This window comes from Pristis pectinata, chromosome 4 (genome assembly GCF_009764475.1).
Source record: "Pristis pectinata isolate sPriPec2 chromosome 4, sPriPec2.1.pri, whole genome shotgun sequence".
Classification (NCBI taxonomy): Eukaryota; Metazoa; Chordata; class Chondrichthyes; order Rhinopristiformes; family Pristidae; genus Pristis; species Pristis pectinata.
The window spans coordinates 93,029,809-93,047,465 of NC_067408.1; the positions used below are offsets into that span (position 1 = coordinate 93,029,809).

At 40.8% G+C, this 17,657-nt stretch overlaps 2 protein-coding genes across 2 annotated transcripts in view; both read left to right on the forward strand.

Annotated features, from left to right (window-relative positions):
• Nucleotides 1-5,688, forward strand: part of LOC127569212 (uncharacterized) — a 54,376-nt gene extending 48,688 nt beyond the window's left edge. Inside the window, exons 19-20 of the mRNA XM_052013624.1 lie at nucleotides 2,760-2,847; nucleotides 3,124-5,688. Coding sequence (XP_051869584.1) covers nucleotides 2,760-2,847; nucleotides 3,124-3,231 — 196 coding nt within the window. The 3' untranslated portion in view covers nucleotides 3,232-5,688. The remainder of the gene's footprint in view (nucleotides 1-2,759; nucleotides 2,848-3,123) is intronic.
• A 4,718-nt stretch (nucleotides 5,689-10,406) lies between these two features.
• ndufb4 (NADH:ubiquinone oxidoreductase subunit B4) lies at nucleotides 10,407-16,452 on the forward strand. Its single transcript, XM_052013639.1, has 3 exons — nucleotides 10,407-10,738; nucleotides 13,256-13,405; nucleotides 16,293-16,452. Exons 1-3 carry the CDS (start codon nucleotides 10,562-10,564, stop codon nucleotides 16,350-16,352), a joined length of 387 nt encoding a protein of 128 aa, XP_051869599.1. The 5' UTR covers nucleotides 10,407-10,561; the 3' UTR covers nucleotides 16,353-16,452.
• The last annotated feature ends 1,205 nt before the right edge of the window (nucleotides 16,453-17,657 follow it).

Sequence of the window (17,657 nt, forward strand, 5' to 3'; positions counted from 1 at the left end):
CACTCTTCCTTAAATCCTTTTTTTTACTCACATACCTCCTGTCCACGGTCAACCTTACCACCACTTCAAAACACTTATCTTTGAAATTGTCAACCATCGCATTTTTCATCCTCCTGCTTCCCAGTCTCAGGAGCCCTTCCTATGATGGCTCTGCACCTTTTATTTGTTCAACAGTTCCTCTACCCATGACTTCTTGCAAAACCATTGCTGTTTTAGGAATCACAGACAAATGAGGAAAAGATTGATAAAAAAGGACAAAAGAGATCATGAGAATACATTTGGCAAGAAATCAATAAGCAAGTATTCTAAGCTTCCATGATTAAGTAAAAGAAAGAAACCAGCAAAAATAAATATGGATCCCAAAGAAACAGTGACAAATTATTATGGGGAGAGTGGGGCTGGGGTGGTTGGAATAAAAATAATAAGCAAATAATTTTATTATATCTTTTACTGTGAAATTGGAAGCAACATAGCAGAAATTTAATAATTACTTTAAGTTCCTTCCAATTATTAACATCAATAAAGATGAAACACTGGAGAAAATTAAAAGGACTAAAACAAACACGCCTGCTGGATGTGATTGTCTGCATCCCAGAATTTTAAATGGAGTGGCTTCAGAAATTGTGTATGCATTCGTGATGATCTTTGGAAATCCTCTAGGTTCTTGAACAGTCCTGGGGTAACAGAAGGTAACACATGTGGCACTGCTATTTAAGAAAGGCTGGGCAGAGAAGAATAAGAAATTGTAGAGCAGTTAGCCTCTTATTGGTTGCTGGCAAAACACTAGATTCCATCTTTAAGAAAATGAAAGTTGGGCACATGGGGAAACCATAATGTAATAATAAGCGTTGGCATGAACTTGAGGGGAAAATAATATTTGATTGAATGATTTTTGAAGATTTAACTAGCAGGATGGATAAGGAGGGATGTAGATGTAGTCAGTATGGATTTTTGAAAGGCATTTGATAAGGTACTGCTCTAAAGATTGAGGGTAATATATTAGCATGGATAGAGAATTGGTTAAAGGAGTGGTTACAGGGAGTAGGAATAAAAAGGTCATTTCCAGGTTGCGGCTTGTTACCGTGAGCTACCACATGAATCTGTACAGGCCCATCAGCCATTCACAATTTATATTAATGACATGGATGAAAATACAGTTGCAATCCATTCAAGTTTGCTGATGGCACAAAGCTTCATGAGAAAGAACTGTGAGGAAGACACAAATAGGAAAAGGATATTGACAGTTTAAATGGGGGGTCAAGCATGTACCAGTTTGAGGTTTTTTTAGTAGAATCAAAAAATATATAATATTTAAATGATAAAGTGTGCTGGTTCATGAGACCCTAAAATTAAACATGTGCAGGTACACCAAGTAATTTGGAAGGTGTAAACATGTTCACCTTTGCAAGGGGGCTGGAGTGCAAATTATGTACATCTTGCTGAGATTTTACTATGGTTTGTTGAGACTTGATTTGAAGTATTGTATGCAGTTTTGGTCGGTGTTCAAGCGTTGAAGTTGTGCATTGATTGGATTGGTTCCTGAGAAAGAGGTTGTCCTATGAAGAGAGTGAGCAAAACCAGCCTACACTCACTGGAGTTTTAAAAAAAAGAGTTATTTTCTTGTGACATAAAGTCCTGAGAAGGATTTGTGTGGTAGAAGCCAAGAGTTGTTTTCTCCAGCTTGGGTGCCCAGAACTGGGCGGCATTGGGGTGTGCAGGGGGTGGAGGGCAAACGGGGAATGGAGCCACTTCAATAATGATCTAAAAGGATGTATATAGATGAATTTATGGAAACTACATGTTTGCTGCATTTAAGATATCCATGCATGTCATTCCAAAAAGCCAGCAAATTTGCATTGCTGCACATGCACCGGTGGGATGGGGGAGGTTTGTGGGGGAAGCATTGCCCCACAGGGAATTGGCCATTTAGTACTGATGAGGAACTTTTCTAACTGCATAGTGTGTGATGAATTTTTTGCTTCCTACTCCAGTGAGCCAAGGATTCTCAGTTGATGAGATTTTTGGACACTAAATGAATTCTAGGATATGGGGATTGGTTGGTAATGTGGACTTGAGGCACGGAATCACCATGATTTTATTGAAGGGTGCAGAAGGCTGGAGAGGCAGTATGGCATATTACATAGAACAGTGCAGCACAGGAACAAATCCTTTGGCTCACGAAGTCTGCGCCGAACATGATGCCAAAATAAACTAAATCTCTTCTGCCTCCACGTGATCCATATTGCTCCATTCCCTGAATATTCATCCGTTTATCTAACAGTCTCTTAAATGCCACTATCGTACAATCGTACATTATACTTTTATTGTTTATCTCTCTTACATTGCAATATTAAAAGGGATAATGAATGGAAAGAGACAGATTGTATCTAAGTACTGACAATTAATATTTTTCTTCCTTTATTTCATTGAAAGTGAAAAGTTCTCTGCATTCTGGTCTTTAAAAACCTGGATAATTTATTATACACTTGTTTCCTTTTACACGTCCTTCGACAGAATGTCATGAGTTTAATCAAACATTGTACAGTGCAGTAGGAAATCTGCATTATTCTGTCATTGTATTAGTGGTCTGCAGATTACAGATTAATACTCTGCTTTGAAATTGTTATTGAACCAAGTAGTAGTAATTGGGTATACAGTGCATACCATGAATAGAAAGACAAATGAAATTCATTATTAACTTGACATTACATAAAGATAAATCTTAACTCCTAACAGGCAGATTCTTTTTTCAACTCCAGATATATGCAGCTTGCAAATCTCACAGGAATTCCCTCTCTCGTGGTTCCTGTTGGATACAGCTCCTCTGGTCTACCCATTAATCTTCAGGTAATGTCACTTCCTTTCCCTGGGATATTTGCCATTCATTGTCTGAATCGGCTCAGTGGGGAAAATATTTTTTTCTGATAAAACGATGATAAAAGGTGTACAACACATCATAATGTCCAGCTCGCATTGGTGTATTCCCGGTTGTCTTGTGCTAAGCAAGGGGACCACTAAAGTTGAACTGCTACTTTAATGTCACACTTTGATCAATTGGTCTGCCTTGTAATTAAAAAAAAAATCATGTGCAGTTACAATAATAATTCTAATCCTTCCTCCCAGATTATGAGTAAATGGTGGGACGAAGCAATCCTTTTCAGAGTTGGATTGAAGGTGGAACAGTTCCGTGCTGAAACTAAGAAACCTCAGATTTATTACGATCTTCTGTAATGAAGCATTCATTACAAGGTGGTGTTTTTTTTTTTGCAGTTTAGAGCCAATTCTCCCTATGTACTCAAATAAAAAAAATAATCAAACCTTGTATATGTAAAGTCTGAAACTTGAAGCTGTCTTTCTATTCAAAGGTTCTGCTGTGTCTCCAGTTTATTTATCCCAATACATGTGTTGGATTGTATAAGAGCACCAGTGCAAGAATGCAGATTAGTTAGTTGGTTGCAGCATAGGTGAGAAATTATTTCTTTTGCTGATTATCTGTTGTCATTAAGCCATACAGCACGGAAACAGGCCCTTTCGCCCAACTCGTCCATGTTGACTGAGATGCCTACCTGAGCTAGTCCCATTTGCCTGCGTTTGGCCCATATCCCTCTAACCTTTTCCTATCCATGTACCTGCCCAAATACCTCCTTTAAATGTTGTAATTGTACCCACTTCCTCTAGTAGCTTGTTCCATATACCCACCACCCTCTGTGTGGAAAAACATGCCCCTCTGGTCCCCTTTAAATCTTTCCCCCTCACCTTAAATCTATGCCCTATCTAGTTTTAGACTCCCTGACCCTAGGACAAAGACTGTCACTACCACCTTTTCTATGCCCCTGATGATTTTATAAATCTCCTATAAGGTCACTGCTCAGTTCCCTTCAGCAGGGAAGTTAGTCAAGTTTATTGTCATGTGCACAAGTACTGTGATGTTCAAGTACAATGATGCTGCTGCAAGCAAGTTTTTCACAGGCACATAAGCACAGACAACACACAGAATATAAATTATACAAGACAGTGAAGATTGTGTGAAAACAGTGCAAAAACAAAAAAAAAACACTATCAGAGACAAGTCTATTGTAGTGCAATAGGTGGCCCATAGTGTTTGTTGCTGAGGTAGGGTTAGGGTTGTGCATGTTGGTTCAAGAACCTGATGGTTGTAGAAAAGTAGCTGTTCCTGAACCTGGTGGTGAGGGACTTTAGGGTATCCAGTCTTTCCTTGTAACTCAAGTCCACCAGTCCTGGCAACATCCTTGTGAATTTTTTCTGTACCCTTTTTATTGAGAAAATGTAATATGTTTATGTATGTACAACAAATGTTCTTGTGCAAATCATGGAGTGCATGGCAAGCACAAAGTTTAAATAGACAAAAGCTCTTGATTTCAAGAAGGAACCTAATTCTAAATTTGAAGGAACTTAGTAAAACTCAATTTTCCTGAACTTGTGGCCCTGATATTGCCACTTTTGCTGTTAGTCATTAAGCACCTTAAACATTAAATTTGGAAATCAAAGAGAGGTTTTGTGGCCACAATATTAATTCATTGTTTCTTGATGCAGGTCTGACCTAAGTATAAATGTAAAACTGAAAGATTTGCCCAGTATTTCTCTTGTAATATTTCACCAATAAAAAGAAAACTGTTTAAAAATGTAAATCTTTAGATGTGAAATGCTTGCACATTCAAAATTCTAGATTCTGATGACGGACATTTTTTTTAAGTTGTTTTGAGTTGAGATAAAATTAACATTTTTAAACAGTTTTCTTTTTATTGGTGAAATATTACAAGAGAAATACTGGGCAGATCTTTCAATTTTGGCATGGATGTAAAGTGATGATATAGGTTGAACCACCTGCCTATATCTTACTCAGTCTGTCAAGTTTACTTTTCTACTGAAAATCCAAAAAACTGCAGACACAGAAAATCTGAAATAAACATAGAAAATGCTATAAATACGTAGCAGCATTTGTGCAAAGAGAAACAGTTAATGTTTCAGGTCCGAGAATCTTCATCAGATCAGAACAAATGAGAAACAAGTTAATCCAGGTACCAGAGAAGATGGGGAGGAAGTATTGAAGCTGTTAAAGGGGAGCTAAGCTCCTTTTTGTCTGTGTGATGTGTTGCTTATGTTGTAAAGTCTGTGGCTGACATGCCTGTGGGCCAGACTATACAAGTGAAAGAAAAGTGGGGGGGGGGGGGTGTGGGGGTGGGATTGAAAGGGAAAACAGAAGACTGAGTTATCTCAAGTTGGAGAATTTTACATTCAGTCCCTCAGGCCACAGTGTGCCAAGACAAAAGATGAGGCATTGTTTGTGGAACTGCTGTTGGGAATGTTGCAGCCTGCAGTGTTTATATAAGGCCCAACCCAAGCTCATCTCATCTTCCATCTAGGCACACTAGGGCCTGAAGCACTCAATGCTGAATTCTCCAGTTTTTGGGTAACTTTCTTTCTGTTTGGATTGCGACTGGTCATTTTTGCCTGCCATCCCTGTTTTTTTTAAAAACCTTTCTTTCAATTGTATAGCCTGGCCTGCTGAGCATGTCCCAGTAAACCAGACTTTACAACATTACCAACATATTACACAGGCAAAGCTCATTATTTCACCTGTAAGAAAATTCCCTTACCCCGAAACACCACACACACACACACACACACACACACACACACACACACACACACACACACACACACACACACACCTTCACTGCTACCTAGAGTAACTTGCTTATTTCTTTCTCAGTTCTGACGAAGGATCTTGGATCTGAAACATTAATTGCTTCTCTTTCTACAGATGCTGAGTGTTTCCAGCATTTTCTGTTTTATTAATTTCTACTGATATTTTAGTAGAAAGGAAGACCAACTGGGGCATATAACAAGTGATCCATCTGATATTAGAGACGACAGATGCTGGAATCTGGAGTAACAAACAATCTGCTGCTCGACCTACTGAGTTCCTCCAGCAGATTGTTTGTTGATCCATCTGATATCACCAATTCAATGCATGCATTAAAGTTGAATGTTCAGGTAAATATTACTTAAGAATGTAGACTGATATTAAAATGACTTGAATTAAAATATCCTTGTATATTGCACCTGTAATATTTGTTGATGTTTTGTGTTTTATCTATTGCTGTTTTATGAAGTTCTCTACTGATTTACTTAAACGGAATATTTGGGATGAGTATGATTCAGAGTTGTAATTGTGAAATATGTTCATTTAAATAAAAAACCTATTTACTATCAGATCTTTAGGCTTTTTATCTCCTGTCAAAGTTTAGAAGTTGTTAAAATACTTTTAAATATTTTAGCATTGCACTACTGGAATTTGTTTGAGAATAAAAAGCATACAACTTAATCAATTCTCATGACAGAGGTTCTTTAAATGTAGTATACCTTACCAATGTCTATGAAGTTTATAGAACAGACTCTTTGTTCTTTGAGCTAGAAATTTGCTCCTTTATTGAGGAAGAGTTTACATAGAAAAACAGACACAAGAGATTCTGCAGATGCTGAAATCTGGAGCAACACACACAAATGCTGGAAGAACTGTTGAGTTCCACATGGAAAAACGACATGTTTTTCTTTTCTGGAGCATTTTGTAGCTTAACATTGTACATTTAAATATGCCATCTGATTCATTTAGAATTATACCCTGAGCCTCTGAGATGTTTCCCACCATACCACCCACTTTCCTACCAATGGTTGATGGTCTGAGAGTTTCTTACAGGAATTGTGCACTATTTTCCAGATGGTCTTGAATTTATGTATTTTAAAAATGCTGGCCTCTTTGTATATAGCATCTATTTCACATTATAGTTGATCATAATGAATCCAAAGTGTTACTTTATTTATCTTAATAGAATAAATGAGTAGTAAAGGGACTGGGTATCATTTTTAAAAACAAAAAATAAGAGTTGTGTCTATTCACATTTGGCATAATTTGCTTTTTTCATATTTGAAGTCCCTTTGTATGAAATCATTTTATGGGTCTCTTTGACTGCCATTGTGCTTTTTATATATATCTATGTATATATATACATATAAAATATATATTAAAAAAAATTGAATTTGTCTTCCAACAAATTCTCGGGAACACCCTTCACATTGCATTCCTTTCTGGTGATGTAAGTGCAATTTTCAAATCTACTTTTACCTCCAACATCTTTCATGACTTTAGGAAATATAGTCACCACTTTGTAGGCAAACAACACATCTGCCTGGCCATGAAGGAGATAGCTGTATTTTAGTGGTGGTGAATGCAGTTAACATTTTGGATTGAAGACCCTTCTTCAAAATTGGGGAAAGTGAGAAAATAAGGTTCCACAACAGGTGAAATTTATTGAGTGATTAGAACAGAATTTCTGGACCCATCACTGTATATATTCTCCAAGTCATAAACATTTTTCAGGGTTGTAATAGAGACCCCACTGGTGGAAGTTCATCTTGCCCTGTTTAGCACAGCCCACTGATGGGGTGACAGGTTGAAGCCAGGTGGATAAACTAAAATCTGTGATAATGTGGTGATGGACTGGTATAGGTGTGTTATCATTTGTGGGGGTGGCGGGGGATAGGAGAGGAAGAGCAGCATTATCCCATTGAGAATGCTGTTATATTTCCCAATGCTAACTGTCCCTTTCCTAGGCTCTGTGTCATTTGCAGTGATGACCATGCCATGTCTGTCACCACACATTATTGCTAACTTAATGATCCATCCTAAGTTGCACAATTCTCTGCTTGTCCGAGGCCCTGTTTCTCATATTCCTGCCTCAGCTAATAAGGGATGCATTGTTGCATAACTTCAATACCCAGCTAATAAGGGATGCATTGTTGCATAACTTCAATACCCACAACGCAAATCAGTGCAAATTTGAGCCACATGATTTTTTTTTTCTGAGTAACAAACAATCTGCTGGAGGAACTTGGCATCTGTGGGAGTGTTACGGACTCAGTGAAAGTCCCTTTAAGATAGAGAGTGTGTGTGTGTGTGGGGCGTGCTTACGTCAATAGAAGATAAAGGACGTAATGATGTTGTTGAAGAAGTAAGAAGAAGAAGGAGAGAGAGAGAGAGAGAGAAGGGAGAGAGACACCAGCCTGCTTGTTTTCTCTATCGATGGATGAGAAACAATAACTGTGTTTGCCACTGAAATCCATGTATGGAAGTTGGAAGTAATCCGGTGGAGTTCACTTTGTTGCTGACCTGTAGAAGGAAACAGGTATTTATGTGTGGACGACCACGATTCGGATGCTTTTCGGGATGAGGAAGTCATTACCGAGTAAACACTGAAGTGTCGTTTGGGTTCCACCCTGGAACATTTGGATTTCGTATTTACTCTCTCTCTATGTTTCCCTACATCTACGTCTTATCTTCAGACAACGTTGGTTGTTGAAGAAGCCCTTGCTCATGTTTCACCTTATGGCTTGCGGAACTGAACTTTAAGAACCATTCCAGAACTTGGAGTTTGGGACTTTGTCACACACACACACAAAGAGTTTAGTTTTGGGGTTAACGTTTGAGGTTTAACATTTTTGAATTCTAACATACTAACATTTTTACTTTTATTTTACGTATTATCATAAGTAGTAATTAATAAAATAGTTTTTAACACTGAATCATGCTCAGTGTGTTTCTTTTGTTGCTGGTTCGTGACAGGAGGAAACAAATTATCGATGTTTCAAGTCAAAACCCTGCATCAGGACTGAGTGGAGAGGTAAGATGGCCAGTATAAAGAGGAGGGGAGTGGTGGACTAAGGAGGGGTGTAAGGTGATGGGTAGGTTGTACCACATATCCTGCTATTTTTAATGAACAAGAGAAATAGGACCAGGAGTAGATCATTTGGCTGTTTTGAGCCTACTTTGTTATTCATTGAGACAGTAGCTGATTTTCTACCTCAATGCCACTTTGCTGCATATCCTTTGACATCCATCATATCCTTTTGATTCTCTGAAGATCCAGAAATCTATCAATTCTCATGCAACAGGCTTATGCTGTAAATGTTTTCAACATTTATTGTATAGATCAATCTTAAGTGTAATAAAGCAGAGAAGGCACCAGATGTGTGCATTTCTAAAACTGAAGGTGGGAGATTGTATATCTTGAAGATCGAGAGGCATGCCTTCCTCGGATGGCCTTTATTTTTAACTTAATCTGTATTTTGAATTTGTTTGCTGAGCCATTTAGGATTGGTTTGTTTTCAACCATTGATTTTGGGGAATTTATATTGCATGTTCAAAATTTAGCAAAGTTCCCTTTGCTGTCTACGGAGGAGTTACTGTTCAAACCTTTTGCTTAAAAAAATAATTGACACCAATCCAGAAAGAGCAAAGGCAGGAAGGAAAGAGTTAAGTTCCTCAAAAGTAGAATGGAGAGGTGCGATGCATATTCAAGGATTGATGGTCGAGGCAAAAGTGGGAGGTAGTAAGAGTAGTTGGGGGCAAACGTTTAGTCCTGTGATGTGCAAATGGTTACAAGTGTTCGGTCTTCATCTCCAGACTTGGATTTGTGCCTCCCCAATTCTTTATTCATCCATATCTTGTAAATTGTGCATGATTACCAACTATGCACAATCAGCACATAAAATACAGTGCACTAGAGGGTGATGTGGCACAAAATTTACATGATAGTAAATGTAAGTGTGATTTTTATAGTTCCTTGATCAATCCAGCAATGAAAGATAATAGAGAAACAAAGGACTGCAGATGCTGGATCTCCCCGTCGCCGGTCACTTCTACTCCCCCTCCCACACTATCACTGATATGTCAGTCCTTGGCCTCCTCCACTGCCAGGAGAATTCCAAGCACAACCTGGAGGAACAGCACCTCATTTTCCGTCTTGGAACGTTGCAGCCTAATGGCATGAATTCTCCCACTTTAAGTAGTCCCAACCTCCCTTCCCCACACCCCCCCCCCCCAACCATGCTTCTTTGTCCATCTTTTACCCCTTTTCTGTTCTTTTTTTCTCCTTGCCTTTGACAAATCCCCCAGTGGATCTGCTCTCCCCTCCCCCACACCTGCCTATCACTATCTCTTACCTGCATCTACCTATCACCACCCTGTGCCCACCCCGCCTCCCCTCTTTTGTCCACCTATCACTGCTCTGCTTTTCCTTTCTATATATTGGGCTTCCCCTTTTCCTATCTTCAATCCTGAAGAAGGTTCCTGACCTGAAAAGTTGACCGCCTGCTTTTCTCCACAGATGCTGCCTGGTCTGCTGAGTTCCTCCGGCATCGTAGTGTTTTTCATCAGTGAAAAATAATCATTCCCTCCACCTGCAGTCCAAAAATAGGGGATTATGTTTTTATGTGGGCTTGATGGGCTAAATGGCATCTTCTAGCTCTGAATTCTCTAAATTTGAGGAATCCTATTTCTGCCCATTTCAGGCACGTTTGCTCCACTACTTGTGGCCTGTGTTGGAAGTTCTGAGCCTGTGGTTCTGTCTGTTGCCGCTGCAGGGCGCTGCGGACGCGCATGCGTGACAGGACGGTGACCGAAAGTGGTTTTCGGTGGTGTCAATAAAGTTGTGTTTGGAGGACGTCTGTGGGTTGCGAATAAAGTTTTGTTGCTGCGGCGATGGCGGAGTATCGGGAGGCGCCGCTGGCCAGCCGGCCCCGCACCCTCGACGCCAAGGAGTACCTGGAGCAGAGTGCGGAGCAGCGGCGGGCCCAGGAGCAGCGGCTGGCCATCCGCTCCCGCCTCAAGCTGCAGTACCTGAGGCAGCTGAACGACCCGACGCGGACGCAGCTGATGGTGAGTCCGGGGTGGTACCTCCTCCCGGCGGGGCTCCCGGCACCCCCACCGTCCCTCCCAGCAGGGCTCCTGGACCCCCCCCCGTTCCTCCCAGCGGGGCTCCCGGCCTCCACACACCACCCCCCCCACCCCGTCCTTCCCGGCGGGGGCTCCCAGCACCCTCCACCCCACCCCGTCCCTCTCGGCGGGGCTCCCACCCCGGCGGCGGCTGACGGCCCCGAGCCGGCGCAGGAGATCTCGGACTCATGCGGCCCACGTTGTGGTGTCCCGAGTCTGCTCCAGGTCACGTCCTTCAGCCAAGTGACGGGTCAGGTACTGGTTTATTATTGTCACTTGTAACGAGGTACAGTGAAAAACTCGTCTTGCATACCGTTCGTTCAGATCAATTCATTACACAGTACAGTTACATTGAGTTAGTACAGAGTGCATTGACGTAGTACAGGTAAAAACAATAACAGTACAGAGTGAAGTGTCACAGCTACATGGAAGTGCAGGTAGACAATAAGGTGCAAGGTCACAACAAGGTAGATTGTGAGGTCAGGAGTCCATCTCATGGTATAAAGGAACCATTCAATAGTCTTATCACAGTGGATAGAAGCTGTCCTTGAGCCTGGTGGTATGTGCCCTCAGGCTCCTGTGTGTTCTGCCTGATGGGAGAGGAGGCTCCTGTATCATCATCAAGTCTGGTCAGCATCGGGTACAATGGAAAACTTGCAGCAGTGTCACAGGTGCACAAGTACAGACAACGCATAGAATATAAATTATATATAAGTTATGCAAGATCGTGAACAAGACATTAGTGCAAAAGGAACACAACCAGAGACAGGTCCAATCAATGGTCTGTAGTTTTCCATTGCTGAGGTAGGGTTAGGGTTGTGCAGGTTGGTTCAAGAACCTCATGGTTGTAGGAAAGTAACTGTTTCTGAACCTGTTGGTGAGGGACTTCAGGCTTCTGTACCTCCTGCCTGACAGTAGCAGCGATAAGAGGGCATAATGAACCAATACCAATGACCTGGATGGTGGAGATCCTTGATGTAGATGCTGTCACTGGTGGGGAGGACTGTGGCTGCAACTCTCTGGAGCCTCTTGAGTTCCTGTGTATTGGAATTGCCGTACCAGACTGTGATGCTACCAGTTAGAATACTTTCAACAGTGCATCTGTAGAAACTAGAGTATTTGGTGACATGCCAAACCTTCTCAAGCTTATAAAAAAGTATAGACACTAGCATGACGCCTTTGTGATTGCATCTTTGTGCTGGGCCCAGGACAGGTCATCCAAGATGTTAACCCCAGGAATTTGAAGCCGCTGATTCTCTTCACCACTGTCCCACCAATGAGAACTGGCACGTGGTCTCCCAACTTCCCCTTTCTGAAGTCAACAATTAGCTCCTTGGTTTTGTTGATGATGAGCGTATTGCGGCACCTCTCAACCAGATGGTCTATCATCATCACCCGTGATTCAGCCAACAACAGTGATGTCGTAGGTGAATTTGTAGATGGTGTTGGAACTACAAACAGTTGTGGGTGCAAAGAGAGTAGATCAGGGGCTAAACACGCAGCCTGAGGTGCACCTGTGTTGATGATCAGCAAGGAGGGGATGTTGTTCCCAATCCTCACTGATTGAGGTCTGCTGATGAGGAAATCAAGGATCCAGTTGCCAAGGGTGGTACAGAGGCTCAGATCTTGGAGCTTGATGATACATTTGGAAGGGATGATAGCATTCAACACCAAGCTGTCATCGACAAACAGCAGCCTGACATATGCATTACTGTTGTCCAGATGGTCCAGGACAGAGTGGATAGCCAGTGAAATAGCATCTGCTGTTGACCTGTTGTAGTGATGGGCAAATTGAAACAGATCCAGGTCATTTCTGAGGTAGGAGTTGATTCATGCCATAACCAACCTCTCAGAGCACTTTAATGTGGTGGATTTAAGTGATACTAGATGGTAGTCATTAGGGCAGGTCGTCATGCTTTTCTTGGGCACCGTTACTATAGATGCCCTTTTGAAGCAGGTGGGAACCTCAGACTGCAGAAGTGAGAAGTTGAAGATGTCCTTGAATACCAGTTGGTCTGCACCGGTCTTCAGCTCTTAGCTAGGTATGTCGTCTGGGCCAGACCCTCTTGAAGAATGCTGTGATGTCGGCCACGGAGACTGAGATCACAGGGTCATCGGGAGGTGTGCAGGAGAGTTATTATCTCCCTTTCAAAGTGTGCATAAAAGGCATTGAGTGCATCCAGATGCCACATACAGTGGGATCTGAGGGGGAAAAAACTTCCTTGTGTATTGGTTGTGATTTGGAATGCTCTTTCTTACAGGAGGGGAGGTTGGCAGAAACAGTCAATCAAGGTTTTCAGAAAAGCATGGAAAAATAATTACTTTGATCATGGGGAAAGAGTGGGGGAATATAACTCACTGAATTGTAAAGGAACCAGAATGGACTTGGTAGACGACTTCTACAAGTCTGTCATATTATTACTGAAAACTGGATTGTTGCAATTTCTTTTTATTTTTCAGGAAGATCCAGCCCTAACTCGCTGGGTATATGCTCGCACTCTGAACCACATCTATCCCAACTTTCGTCCAAGTCCTAAGACATCACTAATGGGATTTGTCTGCGGTGTAGTACCTCTATTTTTCTGGTATTACATCTTAAAAACTGATCGGGTAAGAATAATTGAATGAAGTAGAATTAAACGATAGGTTGTGGTTCAACATAGGATATTGCTGTGTTTTCCTAATTAATAAATGTATCATCAGAAGTGTACCATGGTTGAACCTTCATCCGTAATGTGTATTATTACTGAGAATTGGCTCAATAGTTATATATTTGTTATAAACTCTAAATGTTGGAATGCTAAATGGGGTGTTTGCCACCTTGGGGTTTAGAAGTAGTGGAAGAAAAATATCTACAGGTTCAGCTGCAATTGAGGTCAAGACCATTACAATTACAGTGCAACTGTTTGAACCTGTTGCATCTTCAGGGGAGTGAGCCCCAGAAGAGGCAACAGTTCTTCCACTGAGGGTGGTAAGAAGATTTGGGAAAAGAGACTCGTTAAGTGATTGGTCTGGGCCTAAAAGGAGGGGGCACCTCTTGTCAAGGGATATGTTCTGAAATCTTAAATCTATATGTGGCATGTAGAATGCTTCATTCTTTACAATTGAAAGGGTAATGGTTCTCGGTTATGGAGAGGGAAAAGTCTCTTCCATCACCAAGACTATTATTGTCATGCAGCAGCTTCAAAGCCTCCTCTCACTACAAGGTAATAGAAGCCTATCTCTCAAAAGCACAATAGGTACCAAGGAGAGGTGTTCAGTTTTCTTTTCACTGAGATGTTTGTATCGCTGAGATGTTTGTATCACTGATGGAATATGTGTACAATGTTGTAGCATGAAGTGGGACAGACATACAGTGACATGCAAAAGTTTGGGCACCCCTGGTCAAAATTTCTGTTACTGTGAATAGCTGAGTGAGTAAAAGATGACCTGATTTCCAAAAGGTGTAAAGTTAAAGCTGACACATTTCTTTAATATTTTAAGCAAGATTACTTTTTTATTTCTATCTTTTACCATTTCAAGATAACAAAAAAGGAGAAGGGCCTGAAGCAAAAGTTTGGGCACCCTGCATGGTCAGTACTTAGTAACACCCCCTTTGGCAAGTATCACAGCTTGTAAATGCTTTCTGTAGCCAGCTAAGAGTCTTTCAGTTCTTGTTTGGGGGATTTTCGCCCATTCTTCCTTGCAAAAGGCTTCTAGTTCTGTGAGATTCTTGGGCCACCTTGCATGCACTGCTCTTTTGAGGTCTATCCACAGATTTTCTATGATGTTTAGGTCGGGGGACTGTGAGGGCCATTGCAAAAGCTTCAGCTTGTGCCTCTTGAGGTAGTCCGTTGTGGATTTTAAGGTGTGTTTAGGATCGTTATCCTGTTGTAGAAGCCATCCTCTTTTCATCTTCAGCTTTTTTACAGACGGTGTGATGTTTGCTTCCAGAATTTGCTGGTATTTAATTGAATTCATTCTTCCCTCTACCAGTGAAATGTTCCCCATGCCACTGCTTGCAATACAAGCCTAAAGCATAATCGATCCACCCCTGTGCTTAACAGTTGGAGAGGTGGTCTTTTCATGAAATTCTGCACCCTTTTTTCTCCAAATTTTCCTGCGTCCCAACCACAAAATTCAGTGTCAGAAGTTTGCAAAGGAACATCTAAACAAGCCTGATGCATTTTGGAAACAAGTCCTGTGGACTGATGAAGTTAAAATAGAACTTTCTGGCTGCAATGAGCAAAGGTATGTTTGCTCATGTTCCCCCAGGTATGTTCCCCCAAACAAGAATTGAAAGACTCTTAGCTGGCTGCAGAAAGCGTTTACAAGCTGTGATACTTGCCAAAAGGGGTGTTACGAAGTACTGACCATGCAGGGTGCCCAAATTTTTGCTTCGGGCCCTTTTCCTTTTTTTGTTATTTTGAAACTGTAAAAGATGGAAATAAAAAAGTAATCTTGCTTAAAATATTAAAGAAATGTGTCATCTTTAACTTTATGCCTTTTGGAAATCAGGTCATCTTTTACTCGCTTAGCTATTCACAGTAACATAAATTTTGACCAGGGGTGCCCAAACTTTTGCATGCCACTGTAGGAGCAAAATTAGGTGATTCGGCCCATCGATTCTGCTCTGCCATTCGATCATGGCTGATTTATTTTTCCCCCTCAACCCCATTCTCCAGCCTATTCCCTGTAACCTTTGACACCCTATTAATCAAGAACCTACCAACCTCTGCTTTAAATATACCCAATGACTTGGCCTCCACAGCCATCTGTGGCAATGAATTCCACAGATTCACCACTCTCTGGCTAAAGAAATTCCTCCTCATCTCTGTTCTGAAGGGATGCCTTTCTATTCTGAGGCTGTGCGTTCTGGTCTGAGACTTTCCCACTACTGGAAACATCCTCTCCATGTCCACTCTATCCAGGCCTTTCAATAGATTAGATACCTTTATTAGTCCCATGTACATCGAAACATGCAGTGAAGCGCATCTATTTTGTGTAGAGCGTTCTGGGGGCAGCCCACAAGTGTCACCACACTTCTGATGCCAACATAGCATGCCCACAACTTCCTAACCCATATGCCTTCAGAATGTGGGAGGAAACCGCTTTCAATGAGATTCTCTTTCTCTTTATCCGCCCCCCCCCCCCCCCCCACACACACACACAATCCTTCTAAACTCCAGTGAGTACAGGCCCAGAGCCAAAAAAGCTCATCATACGTTAACCCTTTCACTCCTGGGATCATTCTTGTAAATTTCTTCTGGACCCTCTCCAATGCCAGCGCATCCTTCCTTAAATAGATGTGCTCATCGTCACTTCCAATTAATCACAAGGGAGGAAGAGTTAGATGAAAAGTAATGGGAAGAGGTTCATTCCTAGGTAAATTGGTCTAAGTGATCAGCTATGTTATATACTCTGTATTTCTATATAAGTAATTTTCTTTTGATATTGTTGATTATATTTCAGGTGTAATACATTTTATCTGAGTTTTTCATTTCTATTTTCTTTCAAGGATCATAAAGAAAAACTTATCAGGGAAGGAATGGAACGACCATTTAGTCTTTCATCATGAGTACTTGAAGTAGAGTCTGCAGATGTGACAAGTAGTTGTACAGTATGTTATATGGAAGTCATAAAATGTCATTTTGCATTAATAAATGTGGCTAATCATATTTGTTTCCTTGGTGTTTCTGTGGCAAAATAGTGTTAAGAAAAAAAGAGGAATATAAAAAGACAATTCAGAAAATATTTCTTAATTAATTTCTCTCCATCTTATTAATGGCATGTTCTTTAAGTTTCAGTGTTTATTAAAATATTTTGCAGAAGCATACTGCTGAATATCTCAGTAAAACAGTAAGCAAAATACATAGTACAAAGAATGGATCTACTTCAGGATTTTAAAATTTCACACTGGTGTTTGTTCATTCATCCACAAATTAGTATGATGGTATTTGATTTACCTGCAAGGAAAGGGTGCAGCATCTATGGATCAGATCATGATGTCATGTCATGTGAGAGTATAATCAGTGAAAGCAGGAGCAAAATGTTGAGTTCTTGTTATGCACCCACTTATTTATCAGCAAATGTTAATTTTGTGCGCACTCTTCTGCCTTTAATTCTGTGCACTTCCATTTTTGCCAATCTTCTGAGCAGGACTTAAATTATTAGATATTCCATAAACATTTTTTTGTCCACCATGCAGCAACCTCAAAAATAAAATCTACTGGATTAATCAGATGAGCTGCTCATCTAAAAGCCTTTTAAAACAGGTGGAGGATGTGACCAATGTGGTGAAAGTCTACAAAGAAAACATGGAATATGGTTGGTTAGTGCCATTCAGTCTGTTGTAAAAAAAATAAAATAGCTTGTATTTCATTAACTACATGCAAAGGTCTGTGCAGATGAAATTTATACTTGATATTGGCCTTGAGTTCTTACTAACAAGGAGTGTACCTGATGGCATATGTATAACCAATTGCTAATGAGTTGAGATTTTTTGAAGCTGATACCATTGTGTTGAACAAGCGAGCCACCATATTGCAAGTACACCATGTAAGAGGACTAGACATACAGGCAAGACAGAAATCAAGTGGAGATGGAAGGGTAGTGAGGTGTTAGCATATGTGTGTCTGCAGGTAATGTTTAATGGCAGAACAAAAAATAGAGTCTGGAGCAACGGTGAGCCTGGATGAAAATACATTGTTGTGAATTAAATACATGTAGTGCTAACGTGCTGACAATAAGCAGAACTGTTGAATGGGGAAGAGGACTCAACCAGATTGATACCTGCAGTGAAGACAAGTGGAAATATGGTCATGGAGACTTTGATTTTTGGTGTGTGGCAGAGACATTCAACTATTAGAATGAATATAAAGAT

Excerpts from the sequence above, each read along its gene's own strand:
- ndufb4 (XM_052013639.1), top strand. The coding sequence starts at position 10,562 with ATGGCGGAGTATCGGGAGGCGCCGCTGGCCAGCCGGCCCCGCACCCTC. Across the intron at positions 10,739-13,255 it reads CGACGCGGACGCAGCTGATG|GAAGATCCAGCCCTAACTCG; the intron begins GTGAGTCCGGGG and ends TTTATTTTTCAG. Across the intron at positions 13,406-16,292 it reads ACATCTTAAAAACTGATCGG|GATCATAAAGAAAAACTTAT; the intron begins GTAAGAATAATT and ends TTTTCTTTCAAG.